The 23,975-nt window shown below is 34.3% G+C and overlaps 1 protein-coding gene across 5 annotated transcripts in view; it reads right to left on the reverse strand.

Moving 5' to 3' along the window:
- The window catches only part of rols (rolling pebbles), a 243,653-nt gene that overhangs the window by 11,759 nt on the left and 207,919 nt on the right, over positions 1-23,975 (reverse strand). For 2 of the 5 annotated variants that reach the window (XM_053748882.2, XM_053748884.2), the window contains 3 exons: positions 11,169-11,576; positions 10,358-10,471; positions 2,330-2,508 (listed from right to left, as the gene is read on the reverse strand). In XM_053748882.2, the coding sequence (XP_053604857.1) occupies positions 2,330-2,508; positions 10,358-10,471; positions 11,169-11,576 (701 nt within the window). Of the gene's footprint in view, positions 1-2,329; positions 2,509-10,357; positions 10,472-11,168; positions 11,577-16,653; positions 16,681-23,975 lie in introns of all 5 variants that reach the window. The other 3 variants (XM_053748883.2, XM_053748885.2, XM_053748886.2) reach the window with 2 other exon arrangements.

Raw genomic sequence — 23,975 nt, forward strand, 5'->3', positions numbered from 1 at the left:
AGAAGATGCCTAAGGATTTCTTTTTATTATCTATTAATTTTGCGACATGTTCTGTAAGCTCGACCACTCCATCTTCAGTTGACATTCCAGCTTGGAATCCAAATTGTTTTTTGGAAATGATGTTATTTTTATTAAGGTATTCTACTAATCTTTTATTCATGATTTTTTCCAATATTTTTGAGAGAGCTGAGAGTACTGAGATGGGTCTATAATTGCTTATTACGTTCTTATCTCCGGATTTATGTATGGGGTGGATAAGTGCCTTTTTGAATACCCGCGGGAAAACACCTGCAGATAGGCAAAGATTGAATATGTGCGTGATAACTGGAACCAATTTAGGGTGAGTCATTTTCAAAATTTTAGAGGATATGCCATCCCAACCCACAGCACAATCGGTTTTCAATTTGCACAGTATCGAGCCAACTTCGTATTTAGTAGTACAATCCAAAAATAATGAGTTACCTACCAAGTTTCCACCATTTGAAGCACCGGGGCAGTTATCGTTATTGGGTATTTTTTCTGCCAAGTCTCTTCCAACGTTTGCAAAATAGTTGTTTATTTGGTCTAAGGACGATTCAGGAGTAGCCGAAATATTGAGTAAATTCCTTGGCGGTGTTTTTTGAGATTTCAAATTTGTGATTGAATTTATTGTCTTCCATGTCATTTTAGGATCGTTTTTGTGTCTTTCAAGTTCATTTTTTTCATATAGTTTCTTTAGTCTTTTAAGTAAATCGTTGCAATGATTTTTATACAAATTGTATTCTTCTTTTAGAGTATGGTTATTTGGTTCTGACCTGCATTGCATGTGCATTTTATCTCTTTTTAAAATACATCGCATTAGCCCTGGCGTAATCCACGGTTTTATATTTCTTTTTTGTCTCGGAATCTTTTTAAGGGATGTGTTTTTGGTGATACACGTAGATAAGATATTAACGAGTTCTTCGGCGGACCATTCCGGATCACTCGACGATAGAATACTACTAAAATCAGTGTTGCTTATGTCCGTAACAGTGGTTTCAAAATTGATGTGCTTGATGTGAGTTTGAGCTTTGTTTCTCTTTACTCTAAGGTCAAGTCCAACAATGACTGCATTATGGTCGGTTATCGGGGAGTTTAAAACTATGTTTGTGGTCGAATTTATAGACTTAACCATCGAGTGATCCAGACATCTATCTTCACGAGTACACAAAGTATGCCCCGCTGTCAAACCGTGTGAAGCTAACAAATTAAGGTAGTCGGATGAGTCAGTGTTGGTACTTTCAGGTTTGATGTTAATATTAATATCACCAGTTATCAGAATATTTGAGAAAGACTTAAAACGTGTTAGAATGTCATTTAATGATTCAAGAAAATTAGAAATGTTTTTAAATGATGGTGATCTATATATATATATATATATATATATATATATATATAGATAGAAACTCAAGAAATGAAACAAATCTGGAATCGAGCGGGAATTGAAAGAGCACTGTTGCGGATAGACAGGGCCTGGGATCAATTCCCGCTTGAATCCAGAAGATTTTTATTATTTTCAAAATTAAGTTAAAAGCATGTGTGACATGTATAACAAGTCCGTTTCCATGTGCAGGACGACTTTGTACCATACCAATCTATGTAATATAAACTACTTACATTCGTTAATTTTAATTTTTTTTTATAAAACATTAAAAATGAAAAAAAAATTAAAAATTTGTTAGTCTGAGAATGAAAATCCAAATTGCTGATAACGTCACATGAATTCATTCACCATATACATATACAAGAAAAATCTTCCAAATAGGACTGATTGTGAATCGTACGTTTTGGTCTGGGCGCTTTCCATTGCTGCACTGCGTCTAGTGATGCGAGAAATCGTATGATAATACGAGGTATTTACCATAAGAATTCCCGCTTCAATGGATAAATAGTCGCCAGTACTATGATTATAGTGTTCTAGAACATTGGCGTACTTTGTGCATCCTGAGGTATTGAAGGATTGATTTAATACTTCAGTGGGGTTTGTGTAATAATTCGATGATGGCATTAAACGTTATAATATGAGAAAATATCGTCTTGTCCTTAAACTCGCAACATGGTGAAACAAATGCTCTAGTGTCCACTGGACTCTAAACAAAATGAACCTGACTTTTTGACTGAGAATAGAAAGAAGGCAACGAGGCCTGTATCGTTTCTCTAACAAAAGTTGTGTACGATACGCGAGGCTGAGGCAGACGAGTGGGTAAGTGATTCCGTCATGGCTCGGCCGCTTTTCGAGCAGAAATAATGCTTTACGTGATGTCTGTGTGTGTTTCATTGTATATTTAATCTGTGAAAAAAAAAAACTTACAGGGCTAGTGTTATGCGAAGCGAGCGTGTGCGCATCGAGCGAAGCGAGCGAAGTGCAACTGTCTCTGGACTTGTTCCGAGCGCCTCGTCTTTCACCCAGCAGCAAGCCAAGTCGCATGTACAAGTCATTCTGACGTCGGGCCTCGTAGCCTGGCTGTTTGATGTGTCCGCCTTCGTCATCTGAAATTAAAAAAATAAACGTCAGGCGTGGCGAATTTAAATTGAGAATACACATTTTGTATTAAATGAAGAATAACAATTTGTGCATTTTTAAAAACAATTTATGAGATTTGTATTCACATTGTGGAGTAGTTTAAAATTTTATTGATATCAAATTATAATTGACAAGTTGGCTTTAAAATTAGGTATCTACATCTTTATCCTGTAATTCATAAAAAATACTTGTACATAATTTATGCTAAAGTATGTTTTGTCATTATCGCACCTTACAAAATTTGACAGAAACATAAATACTTTAGCTTATAGTATGATTTAACTTTTTTAAAGAATTACATACTTTCTTATTGAAAAACTTCGCCAAGTATTTGCTAAACAAGCAAAAGGCTTAAAAATATTTTTAGGCATTAAAAATATTCTTCTGTGATTGACTAAATAAAACAAACTCAAAATAACGTACATACTTGATAAGAAAGTCATTTGAAAAACCAATCGAAAAATGTGACATTTATAATTAGTGCTCGCCATGCTAAAGTTCAAATTCGTGTATATAAAAAAAAGAACAAAAACGCAATTCAAAATAAGAACATGCATTTTGACAGTCATGCACACGTATGCATGTCACGTTATGTGCATTTACTATACAGTGAGTATATTAATCTGCCAAAATTAGGGGCAAATTCACCGTTATTACCACTCATACACAAAGATTTGATAATAGAATTTAAAATAATAAAAATACGATAGAAGTGTCCACACTCATTCAATTGGATTTCTGTTTATTTTTTAGTAAGCATATTGGCATATTTTTCAATCGTAAACTCAAACGTCAGTAGATAGAATTTCTTTTATCTTATTATTCCAAATTCAGTGTTGTTGACTCTACTTATGTTATACACCTATAGCTACTAGCGTTTTATTGAGGTATTCCGTTTAGCGCACCAGTCAATATTTCTCAGTTCTCAATAAAGAAAATAATTCCTTAGAGAGCATCTTAGTCTAAGTAGAGTCCCTATTTGTTATGTAGAATTGAAATTAAATATATATTCTTATAATATTTTTTAATGAATTCCGATTCATTTACATATTATTAAATTACATTTTATTTAAAGGTTTCATTTAACTTGTCCTGTTTATTTAATTGTTTGGGTGATTGTAACTGAAATTGGAATGCCTTCCAATCAAAATCAAAGTTCAAAAAGTTGACAGGTCGATATGATATTATTTGATTTCATTTGTTCTTTGATGACAAAACAAGGTAATTATATTTTGCATCATTATAAATCCAGGTTGGCCGCGGCGCCGTTACAAAATGGCGGATTACATTATTCTTACTTCTCTAATCGCTTCTGAGAAACATTTTCTGGTGCATTTACAAATGGTACGCTCAATGGAATACCTAGTTTTATTAAGTGTTTATTCAGTAGCTGTAGTTTTATAGTTATTGTCAGTTTGTTATGAAGGCGGCATACCGCCCACGTCAAATGTGGCCGGCTAGTCAATACCTTGAAGTAACGATACTAAATCATACCTTGTAAATGTCTTAAAATACCTTTTGAAGTAATTATATATTTTATGTTTTGGCCATTTTATGTTTGCTATATGAAAAGCTGGAATGCTAGAATTTCGTTAATGTTTAGTTTTGTTGCATCATAGTTTTTGACGCTTTCCACTGTTTGTCGTAACTTTACAAGTGATTTATTGACGTCAAAAGGTGCCAGAATCATCTATCTAATAACGAAAGAAAGACTTAACTGTGTTTAAATTGGTTTGACGTAAATGACTGTTTGAGCGGAGATAGAATAAGAGGTGATTTCGCAAATGCAATCAAAAGATTGAATGTATATTGTTCATCCAAAATCATCATAATTATTTTTGTCTTTTTATGTCCACAGCTCTGCATTGTCTTCTCTTGTACAACATCTCGTCTGCCTTTTACTTGTCACCTATATGCACCTAAATACATTCAATTTGTTTTCACAATAATTTTTCCGCGTATATCAGTCTTTATATTAATAGCTAATGTAAACATACAGGTAATGATCTCTATAATAAGAAAGGTTTCCCCAGCCATGTTTTACCTAATATTTACCACAGATTAGTGTATTGTGTGCTAAATACTATTGTCTAGACTTTCTCGAAGCGAATGGCCCGTGACAAGATGTTCGTGGGATTTCAGACTCCGACTGAGAACATGGAAAGGTCAAGAGTGTAAAAACTATGATTACGTTTGATCACGTGAAAATAGAATTGACTGATGAAATGGTAAAAAAGTTTATTCTCTTAATGTTCTCGTTAATATTTCATAGTGATCATTATTCTGTAATGCGATCTATGCGATATGAGTTTACATACGGAGGTATGGTAACACAGAACCGACAGCAGGCGTTCAGAATATGTTGGATCATTTGTGTATTATTTAGCAGACGTATCCACTTGTCCACTTTAATTTAGTCGGGGTAAAATAAGAGATTCACAAAGAGTAATTCTTACGTCTTCGGAAAGATTTTGTTTGTACATACATAACTTGCAGCCCTTTAACAGATTTAGCACATGACTCCCAAGTGTAGATGACAATGAAAGATAACTTTTAAAAAATAATGAGACGGAAAATCCATAGCGGGGTTCCCGTTCGATACCAGCATTTTTTTGGAATATTAGAAACCATGAAATGGAAACCATGTGTAACATATATTTATATAACACGAGGGTTGTCAAAGGTCATATTTAGATATTATGAAAGAAAGCCTTACTTATAAATCTGCAAAAATATGACGCAGCAAACCGTTGTTTTATTAGAAAAAGAAAACGTTAAAAATAAACTATAGTATAAAGTTACATTCACACCGAAGGCGGTCCTTCGCGGTGAACCACTGGTTACATGACCATCGGGATTCCTTATCTATGGCCCGGCTTCAGGACAATGCTCGGGTACTGTTACAGTGTCGGATCACAGTTATAGTCTGCAAGGTCAAAGATGCACTTTTAAAATGGGAAATAAGGTTGGCAAACGTGCTACGTGTTTTTTTCGTGGCAGGCCTTCTGGCATCCACATAAAAAAAAATTATGTTCGAAATGAAGAGTTTTTATTTTATTTTGCCGATTTTGACGGTATTTTGCACACTGGTCGATATGATCTGGATTAGCAAGTAGGGTTTTTTTATCGTGTATTACTCACGGTCGTATAGCAGATAGTATTGTGACCCTAGGTGTAAACAAGTGCACCTGCGGAAACCACACCGTGGGAACGTTCCGCGATTTTAACACGACACCGTGTAGTGCGGGTCTTGGAATTAGTGGCCGTGAAAATGTGAATTTCAAACTTAGAAGGCGATCAATCGTATTAACTTTTTTTAAAATTAATGCATTCATTTATTAGTGATTTGCTTTAGTCTATTATGTGTTTATTTAACTGAAGTGTTTGATTTCTGTGGATAAATGCTTTTGTCTACGAATTTGGAAAAGTTCTTTTTTTTCTCTCTCTCTCTCTCTTTTATGGTATATTACTTAGCCCCGAATAAGTAGGTAAGTAGGATTTATAAAAGGCATTATAAAAAAATCTTCCCATTGAATTGAAAATTTAAATTGAGATTGAGTGTGCAAAGTATGGGAGCTAGATCGGACTATGTTCATACTCAAAAATTTTTATTGCATCATTAAATGTTTCTTATTTAAAAAAGCATTTTGCAATATATATTATGAGTAAAACTGCTATTTTCATGGCTCCATACAGAAGCGTCAACCGCGTGTTAAATTCGCCTGCATGGGTTTCTATGTGGAGGTAATAGCGGCGATTTTTCTATAAATTTGGATAGTTAACAGTTGATGTGTTGTCGACTGTCCCTCATTGTAATGTTTCTCGTAAAATATAAATAGCATGTTTACTCTATTCGGAGATATTGCGTTTAAATACGTTATGTCATTCTTGCAATATGATATCTGGCATGTTTTGTGTTTCTGTTTCTGTTTTCTGTAACTTTCTATGTCATTTTGACTCAGAGATTATTATCTTAGCGTCGAATACTAACATCTCGATAGTGAGAAATTGAGACAGCCGGTAGCCGGCTACTGGAGAGAGAGAGAGAGAGAGAGAGAGAAATAAAAAAAAAGACCATAACCAGTGCCGTATTCAAAAGCATTTATCCACAGAAATCAAAATAATTAAACAATTTGTACCGAAAATCTCCACACAACTGGTTTCCAGATCCCTCTATCAATGGAAAGATCGATATAATCAGTTATCGTAGATCTACGACTAAACCAAACAGGGTGCGGTTTAATAGATCATTGACTTCTCACGAACCGTGGAGAATGGTTATGGCTACTGGTATTGATTGAGTGGAATTGATATTAGATGACGTTTTAATAATCTCTTATGATAATAATTGAAATGACAGTTACGTCATACTTCTCAAATTTAATAGAATCATTATTTACTAATATGTAATGAGATTTGACTAAGATTGTATTATTTGGCTTGTATTCTGAATAAAAAGGACCAGATGGTCCTTTGGTATATTATATTATTATAGTGTAAACTAGCTTTTGCCCGCGCTTTCGCCCGCGTTTATTTCTCGGCTCTAATATTTCGAGTTCTACGAAACGTATCGCGATTAAATCTATATATATATATATATATCAGATTTTAAGTTAGACCATCCGCTACACATCTGTGAAAATCACATCAAATTCCAACCAGTCCTTTTTACGACTGTATACTTACAGTTTCAATAACGAAACTGTAAGTGGCATAAGCATATAAATGCTTAGTTAGATATGGGTTATTTAATGTAATGAGACCGTGAAATCATTATGTATAAATATTCAAGATATAATATTAAAAATATTTGATTAAATAATTATAAACGGTAATAAAAAATATTTAACATTTAAAATCTTACTTTGGATTTGCCTCAAGGCCCATAATTGAGGCTAATAATTTAATTAATTTGATAAGAAATAATTTAAAAATTACTTGACTCGGCTAAATTTGCATGGACCAAAGCCACTTCGTTGTCTATTCCAAAAAGCCTCATCTACGATCACAGTTAAGTTTTGTATCTTTTTTCTTCACAACATCTAACCAAATCATTTCTTTTTTCACTTGAACTTCCGTTAGTGAAAAGAATCGTTGACCATGACACAGTCTTCTTATTGTATTCAGTGATTCAATCTCAATGTCACCATTGTACCGATGTTATGTTACCGTGTTACAGATTCGAGTTTAGAAGTCAAGGTTTAACCTTCTTTATTTATTACTAGCCTCTCCCGGGGCTTCACTCTTATGGGAATATAATTATAAAAGTACCATGTCATAGGGTAATATGTGACTACATAATGTAAGCTTCCTTAGCTCCTGTGTTGAGTAGTTCCGGAGACCACAGACAAATCTATAATCACTAGGTACCTTTCAACATGAGTATAGATGTAGTTTATTTATAGACGTTACAGGAATCAATAAATTTATTTCTACTTGGACTTTTGCTAGTTTTTACATTAAAGAGAAGCGTGCTTTAATTGGTTTATTCATGGTTTATGCACACTCTCTCTCTCTCATCTGAGTATTTTCACGGTTGCTTCCCAGCCTGAGCCTGAGTGTTGGAGACCAAGGACTGCTTTTCTAATTTTTTGCCTCCTTTGCACGGTTGTCGGCATATTATTCTTGACGACATTAAGTCAGCATTTCTTGGGTATGCCAATTCTGCCGGGGTTTAATTTTTATTAATTTATTAATTTACGGATATGTAAGAATAGATCATATTGACAAAATAGGGATTTGGTATAATCATAACAATATGTAAGTCATTACAATTCCGAGAATATCAAATTTATTTGTTTTTATAATACCTGTTAGCCATTAACACTGTCCGTTTGACGTTTGACTATAATTCTCATATATTTCAATATAGATCCATTTTAACACAAAAGGCAACAGGAAGCAGTAATTCGTTCGCGTTGATAGTAATTGTTATTAGTGTTACGCTTCATTGCGTGGTCAGTGACGGTGCAGTGACTTTGTGACCTTTTCCATTGGCAGCCGAATAGGATGTGATGTGATGTGGGTGATGGATTGTATAATTTCACTTTTTTATTTATTGTTTTAGGAACTTTCCATATTTGGTAAACATGTAATTAAAATCATCAACGTCATTTCGTCCTTCAAGAAAATTACTAGTAAACTCTCTTTCATCCTGTTTTCTTTCTCAGATTTCCTTCTTTTTTGTCTCCACATCATACAGTCGTCGGCATCCCTAGTTGTCAGACTATTGGAAAGCATATCATCCTCGACGCTATACATTCCTTAATCTCTCGTTTATCTGACCGAGCAATTTCCCGTATGTTTTCTCAGCAATAAAGTGATTCTAGGATGAATGATATAATTAAAATAGTATTCTCTTGTCTGTCCAGCTCAACATTAATAATATCCCAATGGGATATTCAAACGGACAGTCAATCATATCATATAATTGTATTGATTCTGACGGGTTAGTTGGAAGGGTTGCTAGTAGGATATATATACATCTTTACTTATCTTTTTCTGCTGATCAATATTCAAATTTATGTGTCCCAATTACAATACTCTTATTAGACCTTCATTGATTGAAAGTAAGGTTGTCTTTAAAACATATAGCATCAAACAAGATCTATCTATTGTCTATGATATAGGCGTTGTTTTACGTAACACGAACAATACGGCGAAGGCGGTTGTCACCTTGTCAACTGAAGCTGCCTTGGACGTCCCACAGTCAGGCTTCTCATCTGGTTAATCTTGCGATAAGTCAGAGATTATAGGATTTTGTGTAGCTTGATTAATTTTGAAATACATGCCAGTATGTGTACCATAAAGTCTTATTACTAACTCCAAGATTGATGAAAAACAAAGAAGAAGAGATAAACAATGCATGTATGTTTTAAATACATTCGGTACATTATTATTTAAATTTGACCTCCAAAACACACATCCCGCCAACGTTTTGACCATTATGGTTTCGTAATATGAAAGGAAAAACTATAACAGTTATGTATCGAGAACGATTGCTTCATCAACTAAATTCCATGCATACGATCTATTCATCTTCAAATCATCTATAGCATCTGACAAGCCAATTTCCATACACAATTTCGGGGCTATAATATCTTCGATTTTATCTTTCATATCCACAGCATCACTTATATTATCAGTTAAAGTGATCTTATTCACCCACGAATCGATATGTTACTTTTGTCACCGATTTTATCTCAATTTTAGTTTCGACTGTTAATATATCTTCATTATAAAGCGAAGAAAAATTGATGATTTCAAAGTTCGTATGTCCCTACAAGTTTTGTATAATGTGAAAATATATGATAGATAGATTAAGTGTAATGAACAAATAACACATTGAAATAACAAAATCAAAAAAAACAGTAAAACATTTCAAAGCCTAAAACAAACGAAACAAAACACTCAAATGCTAAAAATGGTATTAGATAAGCTCCAAATAAACACAAATGCAACAATGTGTCGTAGTTTCTGCGGTCGTATGCAAACAGGCAAAAAGTGCAAAACTCTACACCGTGCCGGATCGGGCGATGGAATGTGGACCGAATACCGATGCAACCAATTAGATGAGAATCGATCTCAAAATCGGATCATTCGATAAGAAAATACCCTCATCTCGTATAACAACGTTCTAAAATCAATAAAAATAAGAGTCTTTTTTATTGATTTTAAAACGTTGTTATACGAGACTGTTCCATTTGTATTATATTTCCGAATTAATATAGAAATAAAGTCAACGGTACGAGAAATAAAATCAACGGTATGAAGTCCACATTCCACAGACCAATATAGATAATGTATTCTCCGTGCCTGCCAATTGATTCAATCCTTGTGGCACTGATGAATGCGCTGACCAAAGCGATCTGATCTTATTGAAGACCACGCTTGGCCACGCTGCCATCCGCGGTCCTTCTTCTGGTAATCCTGTTAAAATACATCGAGTACCTATCGTCATAAATCTGACAAATAACTAAGATTTAGCAACAGTTCATTAAGAGTATTAATTGGGCATTTCGAATTTGAAAGGACAATATTATTCATGACGACAGAATGAAATGCTACAAGCAATTGACAAACTAATTTAGGCGCGAAGGGCCAAGGGCCGTGGCGAATTGCAACTAATAGAATATTAAGAAACCCACGGCTTTATGAACCCAATGTGTATTTCAATCGAGACAGAATGAACCAGAATGATATAATTAATGGAAATGAAAACTGTAACAGATGCAAAGATAAAGCTCGCAGTCAGGCTGTCTGCGCGGGCTGGCTTGCGAAACAGCGATCTATACCTAAACTAATAAATAAACTAGTCAGACAACCGGTCCTTTACGGAACCCCTACGTACATCCGGCGGGTGCGCGTGGGCCCACTGTCGCAAGTCACTCAATCTTATTTACGATGCAAAGGATCCTTGCTATTTTGAAAAGCTCATAAAATAATCTATCTATCCTCAGTGAGAGGTCCTAGACTTGAAGTTTGTGAATGAGATTTCAACTGTGCCATAAAAGGTATCAATGGAGTGCGTTGCGTGAACAGCAGACGGGCTTACGCAACGATTTGCATCGGCTACCACGCGCGAGCCCACAGATATGCAAATTTAAACACAGATAAATAAACTCACCAGATAGAGGCACGTGATTTTCGTGAGAATGCCGGGCTCGGGGTCCAAAGGGACTCCGAAGCGATTTAGGGCTGAGGAAGAATCTTCTCCGTGTATGCGGTGGTGTGGGGCAGCTTTGGACCAAGTTGGTGGGTTGTTTAGGCGGTTTTGGCAGACGCATAGGTGATTGCCAATCCTGGTCTTGCCTCTGCGGTGAAGGTGTGTATCTCTCCATAGCTTGGCGTCTGCCTTGGCTCCTTCTGGCGCACAGTGGGCAGGCTTCGTTACGGAACATGCACGAGTAGCAGCGCTCATGTCCACATACATCGATCAGCTTTCTCTTTTTACCCTTGTCAAAGGGCATATTACAACTCGGACAAGTCGTACCCCCCGTCTCGCTTTCCAACAGTTGTCGTATCGCCGCCAAGTCTGCAACAAGAATGGTAAACGTTAATTCTGTTTTGATGATTATCGACTGGTTGATATACATTCCTCGCTTAGTATGCAAACTGGATAGTTGTCGCTCCGTGCATGGCAATTGATTTACGTTCTAACGATCCTTGAAGTTATTCTAACGAAGGATAATGATATAATATATGTTCTACGCGCACAATGACAGTTATGACCAATTACACGATTAGGACCCTAAAGATGGAATTTAAATGGGAATATGTTAGACTTACGATGTTCTTTAAATGATACAAAATATCACTCTAATATTTCCACGGCCGGTTCCATTACTGTTTCCGACTTCCCATGTGTTAACGTCACATCATAAACATTTTTGTATCTGTAAATTATAATCATATGGAGGCCGTTTCATTTAAACTGATTTATTGGTAAACATCATTACGACTTCTGAAAACGCGGTCCCCGATCAAAACTTAAATCAACACTTTCAAATTAAACGGATCGTAAATCACGTGTCAGTAAACGAAGTAATTAAATCCGAAGCTCGTGAGGGTAAGAGATAAGATGATCGTCCATTTCTGTCTGTCACACGAGTTAAACGAGTTGTCCTGATTCGCTCAGCGACAAATGATACGACATGGAGATTGACCGTCTCGTTCTCTGCGCCGGCGCATACTTTACTGATGTTTTTCTTTTTATAAACACTATCATCAACAGTCACTCGTGTACAAGAGAAATTAGTTATTTCACGTACCTATTAAATTACAGTGTATTTATGGGATATAAAATAAAATGATTATTTTCTTCGAGCGCATAAATACTACTGGCTGAGACTTGTTTTGCGATTGCATACACTTTCCCTTCTTGACCTTTAATGATACTCGCTGTTTCGTGTACATTTTCATTTATTGCTTTATTACTTCTAGTTTTAATTGCATGAAATTATAGATAATATAAATTTTCAATCAATTTTTTTCTTAAACATTCAACAGCACTGAACTAATTTAGTTTAGTTTGATTTTCATTGAAAAATCGACAGAAGTGACAAAGCAACTTGATTTGATTGACTGTTATAACATCAAGATAAATAAATGTTTTCTGATAAATTTTAAAGTTTGATATAACGAATTCGGCTATAATATTAAAGACAATTTTGGTGCCTATCTAAAAAACCAGTTATTTTATCCTTTCCTTTCCCATCAATCACCCGAAAAATATCTGTAGTTATTGCGACAACTGTCAACGTCGTCGAACCCTCATTCATTAAGTATTTTTAGGGTTCCTTGTAAACATGGATTCTTTAATGTTTCGCCATGTCGTTGGCCGGTCTGGCTGCAGTCTCGTCGGAGTAAAAATATGGTGAGAAGAGTTTTTAGCCTGTATGTTTCAAATGTCGGTATCCAGTATTCGAGTAATTAGTATTAAAATTCTTATTATCATCTCTCCAATAAATCAATTATTATGGTTTCACTTAGATCTGTAATATAAGATAATATTCATTAGACACAATTGTCTTCAATAAATGTCTACATTCTATGGAGATTCTATGAGATTATATTCTATTATATTCGGTCAGATTCATCAGGGTCTTGGATGATTATCTCAATACATAATGCAGATGTCGTTTAAGTTATAAATCATAATACCGTTGATGCCATACGAACTCGTCTGGATCTTTTGGGCCAATTCGAACTTGTACTCTATGTACCTAAACTGATTACATAGGTACAGAACCTTATATTGCTCGAGCTCGACTGCCACTTGGCTGTTTTTTTTATTTTTGTAAATTATTTGGTTCATTAACATGGGCCTCGGCAACATCGACGCGATAAATCTTTCATATCATTATTTACTGTCTGTACGTATGTATGAACGTCACACGGCTACAAAGTGACCAACATTATTTTGTTTTCTCTTGTTACAAGAGTACACTGGTATGAAACTTTTTTCAATTTACATTTGAAATGATTTTTACGATAACCTACCTGCACGGCACTAGTAAAATTAGCTTACTCATTCAACCAAAATCAGCTAGAAACCTTAGAGATATATTGGTAAAACTCTGGTAAACCATCAAAGTTAATCAGTAATTTGATAAAGATACAACAATATAGACGGACTATTAAACGCTCTTTGTTTCTTTTTTAGTATGTGATTGCTAACACTTGTTTCAGATTTTATTCAAACCGCTTATAGGGATGCGACATAACTTTTACGACTACACACCGATTTTCAGTCGCAAATAGTCGCATTTACCCTAGACTTCAAGGATAGAAATGGTATTTAAAACGAAGCGAGACTAAACGATGGTTGCCACCATTTATCATCTCAATATCCTCACTGTAAAGACATGACCAGCCAGCTCATTAGATTACATCGGAATAGAAGCAGTAGGGTCATGGGAACCATTGAATTCGCACGATTCTACTCCCACTTTAAATTTATAAGGGTACGGAAGGCTTTTAAAACAAACTATTCCTAAATAGGCAGGTACTTTAGGCGTGTTCTTCAGTTATGAAGAATAGGTGTTGGAAATATTAATATTAGAATTTAAGATTTCATGTATTATCAGTGTTCAATTTGTGCATAGCAAGTAATACTGTTTAAAAACGTTGATTTCCGTCTTCTGGTATCATGCTGATGAATAAATGTGTACCTCTGTTCTCTTTGGATTTTATTTGGCCAGCTTCAATTAATAGTACACTCAGTCTACTGCGTTATTTTTGTAATCGAAGCAATAAATGAACAAACAATAAGTGAACAGTAAATTCATTTTACTCTGGTTCATGCCATCTATTTTTTGCCTTCCTACACACGACACGACCTCTGCCTTGTATTTTAATACATCTATGAAAGCTTTTTGCAATACATGAACGAAAATACTACTTATAGTATCATCAGTATCATCAAATGAGATATTATTGGTAGAAGGCCATCCTCCGTCTAGCCGGCCAGACGCTGAATCATGACAAAATTGCTTCAAGCAAAAACACACGCGTTCTTTTTCATTGTATCTTGCACCTTATATTATTATTGTTAAAGTTCTCAATCATTTATAGGTCATTTAATTTCGATTTGGTTTCGCTTGAGACGAGTAACAACGTCTTTGGAATCTTATGGTAATTTTCGCTAAGTCTCATCCGTTGTTTTTGTTTCTTTATCAATAGTAGTCATTAAGTTTTTGAAACGCTATATTATGTGTTTAGTTTGAAGGTTATAATTTTGATACCTACTTCAGTTTCCCTCTAAATAAGTAATTTAGACATCATAATATTTTTTAAAATCAAAACGTTTAATAACATTCTGTAGTGCTTCGACAATTCTAAAATGATTAAAGCTTTCTTATGCATCTTAGTTTCGAAGATACTTTTGTAAGTAAATGTATGTGCTTGTGCACATACATGTACTAATATTTTTAAAGATAAGGTTTAATTTAAAATTAACTATCGATGTAACTAATAATTGTCGAGGGCTTGATTGCACCTTATAATATATCATACCTTTCCTAATCGTAAAAATTCATGATTTCATATATAAACAAATAAAGAATGGAAATGGGTTAGTCGCATTTATATGTACAGTCAATTTCATAGCTAACCTGCACGGTATGTATGTATTACATGGAGGTAATAGCGGCCAAATTGCAACGAAGTATATTGTCTTTCTTATAGACTTAAGTGAATGCATTCTCTGTTTCTACCCGAGTCATATAAAATGCCATACTTTTTTCACCACTTCACATGGTCTTCGGGATCCCTAGTTGACGACATCAAGCCACCACATCTTGGGTAAAAACCCAAGATGTGGTGGCAGAAGAGAAAACTCTTCTGCCAGTGCCGGGCGGGAGCGTCCTAGCTATGTATATATATACATATGTATATGTATATATATATATATATATATATATACATATATATATATATCTAGTTTCGATAAAATTATCGAAACAACTAATTATCTTGATAGACGACCAATTGGTTACAAAATTGATTTATAGGTTGATTCGTTAATTTATTATACGGATAATTATTTAGTTCAACTCCATGTTGGTTTATATTAACCCAGTAATGGAACGTCAACAACAATCTTTGACAAATTATTATTATTCATGAGTTATTTATTCAAATCATAGTTAAATGTGTTTTAGATAATTTGTTGAGTAGATGATTAATATTTTAGACCAATCAATAAATTTTTAGGTTCCGACCGGCATATACAAGGAACTTGTATGTTTGTCTGTTTATATAAAAAAGTAACGACTTTATCGTGAAATTAAAATGAAAGATAAAGAACTCAGTGACGTAGAAGAAACAATAAAAAACAGTTAACTAAGTACATGTGGTAGTTAATTCTGAGATTTAATTTACAAGCAATCAATAGTTTTAAAGTAGACAGTTAATTTTATGACGCAGTAAAAGAAGGCATCGGATAACTTGCAAAATAAATTGTATATAATTGCTTCGTGCGGTTAATTTTATCAGTAATATAATGAATTGATCATTATGTAGTTCTTAAGTCTCTTAAAGGCATTTGACATCAGTTTTATGACTATCTACCGATATCTAGTAGCAAATGGTATGGGCATACACACTTGTAAGCTTAAACTGTTAAACAGTGTGCAGGTTTCCTCACGATGTTTTCCTTCACCGAAATCAAGTGGTGGTCAACGGAAACTACTATACATGAGCCAGATTGGTATACAAACTTAAGTGGCACGAGTGGGATTCGAAACTGGGATCTTTCGATCACAGGCCGACTGACAGTCTTGATCACTGGACCATCGCCGTTTCTTAATTTATCGCGATCGACTATCAAATTTTGAAAGAAATATCGGGCCAAATATTCTTGTTGTCGATATGGTAACTAGGGGGGCTATCATGAAAAAAAGAAACACGAAATACGTCATTGCGTCTATACGTACTCTTTTTTTTACACGATGCGTATGGGACAAACAGACAGATGTGGATGTTAGTATTGTACTACGTATTTCGTGGTAGGCCTTCTGTATTTTGTTATGATTTGAAAATATAGTTTTTTTTTAATACACCAACCGTACCCATGTTAATGAATTAGTGCTAACAAACAAGGGACTCACAAGACTCGCTCCTCTACCTCGTTGTACCTACAGAAAAAACAAATAAATCATTTTGACAGATGCAAATCATAGAGCAGCTCTCTCTCTGGCCGGGTGATGTATAAGTCTATGGTAGAGATTTATGCGCAAGCGCAGTCGGTTGGTACAATTGTAAATGAAATCTGCGGTTAAAGTAATGAGTTCACAGAAATATTGGAAATATTTAAATGCGAAGACTAACTCCTGACTATAACATAATAATGCAATCATTTACACTATTGGTAGCTTTGTTTTCTCTTTGTAATTCTTATATAATCTCATAATATAGGTATATTTATTTATGTGAAACTCTTTACACATTAAAAAATAATTTGAATTTAATTTTTTTCATGAAAGTTCTCTTCGATCAGAAGCAGAAAAATAAGAATTTTCTCCGAGTTAAATCGTAATGAAAACGTACGTTACAAATCGGTTCGAGATAAGCACGAACTAATTTAAAAATAACCGAAAGGTAACCAATAACGAAACTTACGAACACGTAGCACGTTACAATGTCGACACCCTGTCTCTGTTTCCCATATCTTATACACATCGTGTAAAAGGGAGAACGTGTCGACGCAATTACGTGCTTTATACGTTTTTTCATAGCTGCCCCCCATATCTGAGTTCTGAATTCTAATTTGTTACGACAATGCAATTCCATTTAAACAAGTCCGAAATAAATTGAAAGATTCGTTCACAATCACAAGTTACATATGTTTCGTTCTATAGGGTGAGAAGTTTATTTTAAAGCTAATAGTCTGTAGCTTTGGTAAATATTATTTAATTTCGAATATGATGTGAAAAAGTGCCTGTGACGGTGTAATTCCGCGACAGTTTTGCAAATATCTATCTGTACCAACGACATTTTGCGCCATCCTGTTATCAGATCGCACCTGCGCTGCGCCTGCGCTTAGTTCCGATTGGCTTCATTCATTAACGTCTAACATTGGTCAATGGATGTCGAGGCATTGATAAGAGAGGGCATTGTATGTTCCAGCTTAACAAGACTTTGTAATGCTACTTACGCTGAAGCAATCTATGTTTGAGCTCAAGAAGTATCTGATTATTTATCGTTGAAACTGTTATATTGGCAATTTTTATTAATCGACTTTAAAAAAAGGATAAGGATAGGAACTTGATTATTCTAAAATACATGGCCGTTTCGGTAATTTACTTTTTTTTTTGCACATAATATTAATGCACCTGACTGTACCTTAATTCTCCTGAAACGTTGTAATGAAGATATAAACTACAATAGACATACAGTCAGTAAATATAAAATACAATAGACAATATAGACTTTACTGCTACTTCTGTGTTTGCTATCATCGTACTGTGTGTCTGTAAGTGGTTGTTAATGTTATTTATTGGACAAAACAATCAAATTCAGCCATGCTTTGGCATTATGGAATTAAAAGTATATATAGAAAATATGTGACACTTGGATAATAGTTAGAAAATATTTTAATGTGACACTTTAATAATATATTGTTAGATAGGTACGTACAAAAATTGTAATCATTACAATACATAACGAAAGTTTAAAAATTGATATAGCGGTGTTGGGGTACCCTAGAATAAGAATGCACTAGTTCCTGTGGAACATTCACAAGGGCAAGCTGCGGACAAGTTCAAGTTTCTTATAACCTTAATTTATTTCAGAAAAATATTTTAGAGATATTTTTCAAAAGATCTTGCAGACGATAATAAACTTGACAAGACAGGTTGGTTCTAGAGGAAAACATGAATATGTCTAAAAACATTTCTGACAGTCGTGGCTTCTTATTTATCTGTAAGATATGCATTAAAATGACAGGTGATTATATGAGAGATTCAAAATTAATTACATCAATTTGATTTGTTATCACACACGAGAAGTTACACTTACAAGAGTGTTGAAACTGAACTTATGGGATTTTAAGTATGACTGACATATCACAACATTCTTGATTAATTTTAATTTTGATATGACGGTACATTGTTTATTTAATTATTTATTAAGTTTAAATATAAGAAACATTTTATACACTTCATTTTCAAACCTTTGACACTTAATTTTGACAAGCATAAATGTATTACTGGCATATACTCGTATTAATTTACAACAAAGAGTAAGTGAGTAAGTATTTGTTATAGAAGAGCCATTAGATTTAATAAACTTAAATGAATTTAAATTCATTTAATGTAATCTATGGAATGGAAATTGTGATCTTTGCAATGAATTTGGGTAATTTTATTGTACTATTTGGTGTTAAGAGAATGAGATTACCACGGAGCATTGAGATTACCAGCAGCGTAAAAATAGTAAGGTCAGAAAATATAAGTGTTTCCTTCAGAAATACAAATTAAATTTGGAATCAAAGTTAGAATCCTCAAGTTGCCTAAAGGGATCTTCGGGGTCATCATAGGGGTCAGCCTTCAGATGAGCGTAAGTTGGAATTCCGCATTCGTGAATTTCGGCTTGTATTAATACATGTAAAACTCAAAATCGATAAGCAAATCTTGTTCGGCATTATTAATTGGCTTTCTGTTAGAATTACACGTCTGCACTGTGACATTTACGGGGCAAATCACGCGGCTCTTAGAGACAACTAGAATGTAGGCATAAACATCAATTCGTAACGTTGGAATAACATATTCTATACCGCACGTGGAGCAAGTCTATTGATGGTAAAAAGTTGACAAGCGTGGGCTGCGGATGCAGCAAGGCATGCACTCACCAACGTAAATATTACTTGTTATTAAAAGGTGACTTTTATGTGTCAGAGATTGGTGTGAGCGGAAATTTTATATTTCATTAATTTTTACTCTTATTCAATATTCAATAACTTTGATTTCAAAGCATCAACACATTTAGCTATAAGATTCTCAGGCCAGAATGGTATTTTGTAAAAGAAAAGCTTAGTTATCCAGCTAGAACTAGCCAGCAATATTGATAACACCGGTGTCAGATATTATTCAAGTCATCTAAAGTCATATGACATGACTTCTACATACGGAACCTACCAGTCTATCAGCATGCAGGCTTTCTCACGATATTCGATTTCACTTTACTTGAACTATACTAATACTTGAATGAGATTGGTAAACTGCATGATGACGCTGTGGCTGACTGGCACGACCAGGATTCGAACTTGGGACATTTTGATCACAGATGAGCGTCTTAACCACTATCACCGCTTCAAAAACCGGAAGGATTTCTATATGTGATATTAGTTTTATTTGGTACATCTTGAACAACGCCGTCATTACCATCACTGTGAACAGGCCCTTAGAATCTCTCCGTGGGAAAGTCTATTTCTAGCGATTTAATTGCTCAACGACTGAGTGCGTCCAGTTTCTAAATTAGCCCTAGATGAGGCTTTTTTTGAAAATTAGTCTGATTTTGGTCAGCAAACAGCACTTTTATGGTATTTCCTGTTGTTTAATTGGTACTGGCTCTTTGTTCATTAGTGTTGACCGTTCGAGGTTATGTAATATTTACTTTTACGTTTCTTGGTCTTTTAGTAAATTTGTGCTATGTATGACCGAAAGCTAAATAGTAAAATTATATGATACCGCCCGACGTATCGAAAATAGAAACATTGTAATTACTGTTATTGATACGTTTGGTGGTTTCTTGAAAGCATCTTATTCGTCGCAATCTAAAAGTTCTGCTACTGAAGTTATGCTGTTGATGAAAACACAAGATCATGATTTTATATTATGTTCAAAATTTGTTGACTTATTAGCTTCGAATGAATTCAACTTCGAAATTATAAATATCTAACATATTTTCATATATTTTTTTGTACTTCAATATATTACCTATTTTTACGTTCGTCTTCAAACCGTATTTTTAACATCTCGTTGCAGGAGAATTATTATTGATATCTATTAAATTTATAATATATTTATTGCAAATTTTAATGAAATCACCATGTTCAACACACATCACTTCTTGACATCATAAATATATACCAAAGCTAAGGCCACTGCTGACTTCCAAAGCGCAGGTGAAGAATGATGCGGCGGCGGCGCAACAAACTATGCTATTCAGTAAATAGTTTATATTTCAAATGCGTTTAATTCCCACTGAACTCAGTCACGAATCTATACCGTTCACCGTTCGACTTATTATTATGGTTTCAGCGCGAATACTCGAACACTTTCACCGCGTTTTGTTTCTGGTATTTATGGCGACCAGTCTGAACTTTACTTATCTGATCGCTTTTCGGATAAGTTCGCGTGCCACGCCAGAGCTGTAACTAAACGAAACACCTGCGGTGCCGCGCGGTTTGCCCTGTGTCAGAACGAGATAGATAACGATGTTAAAGAGATATAATTTATTGTTAATGAAGATACAAAAAACAGTAATAAAATATTTAAAAAGTAAAATCAAAATAATGATTGATGTGGAGTAAAGTCGCAACTGAGAGCAATAGAAAACGTAGAAGCGTAAGACATCCAGCTGCTAGATACGTAGATGACGTAAATTATATTGCCGACATCAGGTGGATAAAGATGGGTCAGGACGGAGAATATTTAAGAAGATCTATAACAAATTATAGAAGGCTGATGATGATGTTATTGAACAGAGCTATAAAATGGAGTTTGTGACACCGCTTTCAATTCAAATAGGTATGCCATGGAAGAGCATTTTGAGAGAGTAATTTAAAATACAAATTAGAATTCTACCCTGGTACTTCAGATTGGTTCTTTCTTTTAGAAGAATTCCTATTTCAACAAAATCTAAAATAATTGAGATTTCCTTTTTTGTTTTTATGCCAAGTTAATTAAATTGGACATTAAACTTCGATTACGTCGTCATGCTATATTGCACGCTCACCATAGCTTTTAAAGAGAGTCTCATCCAAAAGAAAATGATATGTTTTCAATAAACACAAAGCGAGTAACATAAAAAGTGGCATCGATTGACATCAATGGTCATCTAAGGGAGATTTAATCAGTAATCGTGCAAGGTACAGCGACTTTTGCACGAAGCGTTGCAACACCTTGCCATGAGGGCATCGTATTTGGTGTAAAGATATTATCGCTGGTGGCGTAGCTATCAAAGGACAAGATGGATCTGTGTACCGGGGCCCCTCAATCTCGAGTTACCATCGGACCTAGTTTCTTTTTTCGGTCGCTCACTCAACATTATACTTACACATAATCATAACAGCTTAGTTGGGGTCCCCGGATATGTTTAGCATCAGGGTCTTTGATCACTAGCTACGACACTATAGATATTGAATAAAAATCTTGATACGAAAATAAAAAAAAATATGGCGATATAAACCACTTTTCATTTTGCAATTTATTTTGATTTTGTATTTGTAATGGTAGGACATCTGGTATTAATGTTTGAGCTCTCCCTTTTAAGAAAACTTTTATTGTTATTTACCTTACACATTATTTGAGGTTACTCATTATATATTACAATATTATTTCTCTTCCTTTACTGAAAACAACTAAAACGATAATATTATTAATATTTGTATCGATAACACGATCATCATTGACAACATTATTTTCAACAGTATAGTGTACGCACAGTATTTGAAGATTTTATGACATATTTGCTTTTAAAATACACAAATAAACCAGCTACTATTTCACCTACCACCTTGGTAGTTATAGTAACCTATAAATTTTTCTAAATATTGAACCAATTACCGTCCCTAGAAGCAAAATGCTGAGAACTCTTGATGGAGCACCAATTATACCATTATATGCAGATATAAATGTCGTTGCTGGAACGAATATGTTATTTTCCATCGTTTCGCCACTAACAACCAGCATTTAAATTACTTGCGATGATTGTTGCTTTCTAATTCATAGTTTATTTGTTTAACTAGCGGCTTGTTCCGGCTTTGCGCAGATAATACAAATATAAATGAACACACTATCAAAAAAAAAAATCCCGCAACAAAATCCGTTGCCTAGTTTTAAAGATCTAAGCTAATAGGGACAGACAGCGGGAAGCGTCTTTGTTTTATACTATGTGTAGTGATTCACCAACAAATGAAAATTTTCCCAATTTCTTTCTTCATTGGATGTAAAATGGACATTTTATCGTTCACCTCTTATGTTACTAATACTATAATAGTGATTTGTGATTAATATTCATGCTATTGAATCACAAATCACTACAATTGTTATACATATAACGAAAAAAACATTCACCATTTAAAGCAAAAAGCTTCAGTTACATGTGTTATTTACATCATAAACTCATATTAGACTTTAAGTTAACCTGAGGGTTAACACAAGGAGATCCTTTTTATGTTCTATTTCGTATTTCATTCTAAACTTTAAAAGTGGAATAATAATAATCACTTTCTTCATTGCAACCGTGTAAATAAAAGGTTGATATAATCAACCTCCACTTTCATATCTTTATTGAGTCCTTAAAACAAACTTGGCATCCTCAACTTACTGTTTTTGTAAATGAAAATTTATAATATCTTCATGAAGAAGAAAATAGCAGTTATTACGAAATTTCGACTACCGTATTCCTCAATTCGAAGGCGCAGCGACGTTGTGATATAACCTTCTACTGCATTTAAATAAAGTTTATTTTAAATTGACAATATTTCTTGTAACGTTGGTATGATAATTGTATATATCCATGTCCAGGTTAGCGCAATACGATATCCCCTTATACGTAAAAAAAGCCAATTTATTCTTTCTCATGTCTGTTTTGGTAATCGTAATGTTAACATGATTCTTGCGAATATACGGATAATTGGTTAGTCACAAATGAGAGATTTACTCAACCAATTTAGCTCACTTATTATTGATTTTGATCGCCGTGTTCATTGAAAAGTTGTTTATGTCATCAACGGACACTGATTGTGACTGTTTGATGACCAAAATAAACTGGAGAGGAAAAATACTGAGAGAAGGAAGCTTTTCAATGATTGCAAATTGAATGTGATTTGCAAAATAGGACAGAGGAAAACCTAGTATCGATCTAGATCCTGTGGAATATGTATCCAATCGTCTTTGGTTTGCTGAGCTAACGAAGTAATATAATGAATTTACAGATCAGATTTATGTAACTAATCATTAGTAAATACCTAATCATTATACAATGTAACCTCTTGTAACTAATCACATAAAACACTGATCAATATATCCAATGTTATTGCACTGCAATCTGCTTTTAATTACGGGTACGTAGATCAATCAGATTTGAAAGTGTCGTAGCCATTAACCTATCTGTTCCACAATACATTACCATACAACATCCGTAATAAATACTGGTGAAATCGATCGTATTTATACTCCAATTAGACAATTGAGTCTCTCTTGTG

The sequence above is a fragment of the Plodia interpunctella genome, chromosome 8 (genome assembly GCF_027563975.2).
Source record: "Plodia interpunctella isolate USDA-ARS_2022_Savannah chromosome 8, ilPloInte3.2, whole genome shotgun sequence".
NCBI classification, from domain to species: domain Eukaryota; kingdom Metazoa; phylum Arthropoda; class Insecta; order Lepidoptera; family Pyralidae; genus Plodia; species Plodia interpunctella.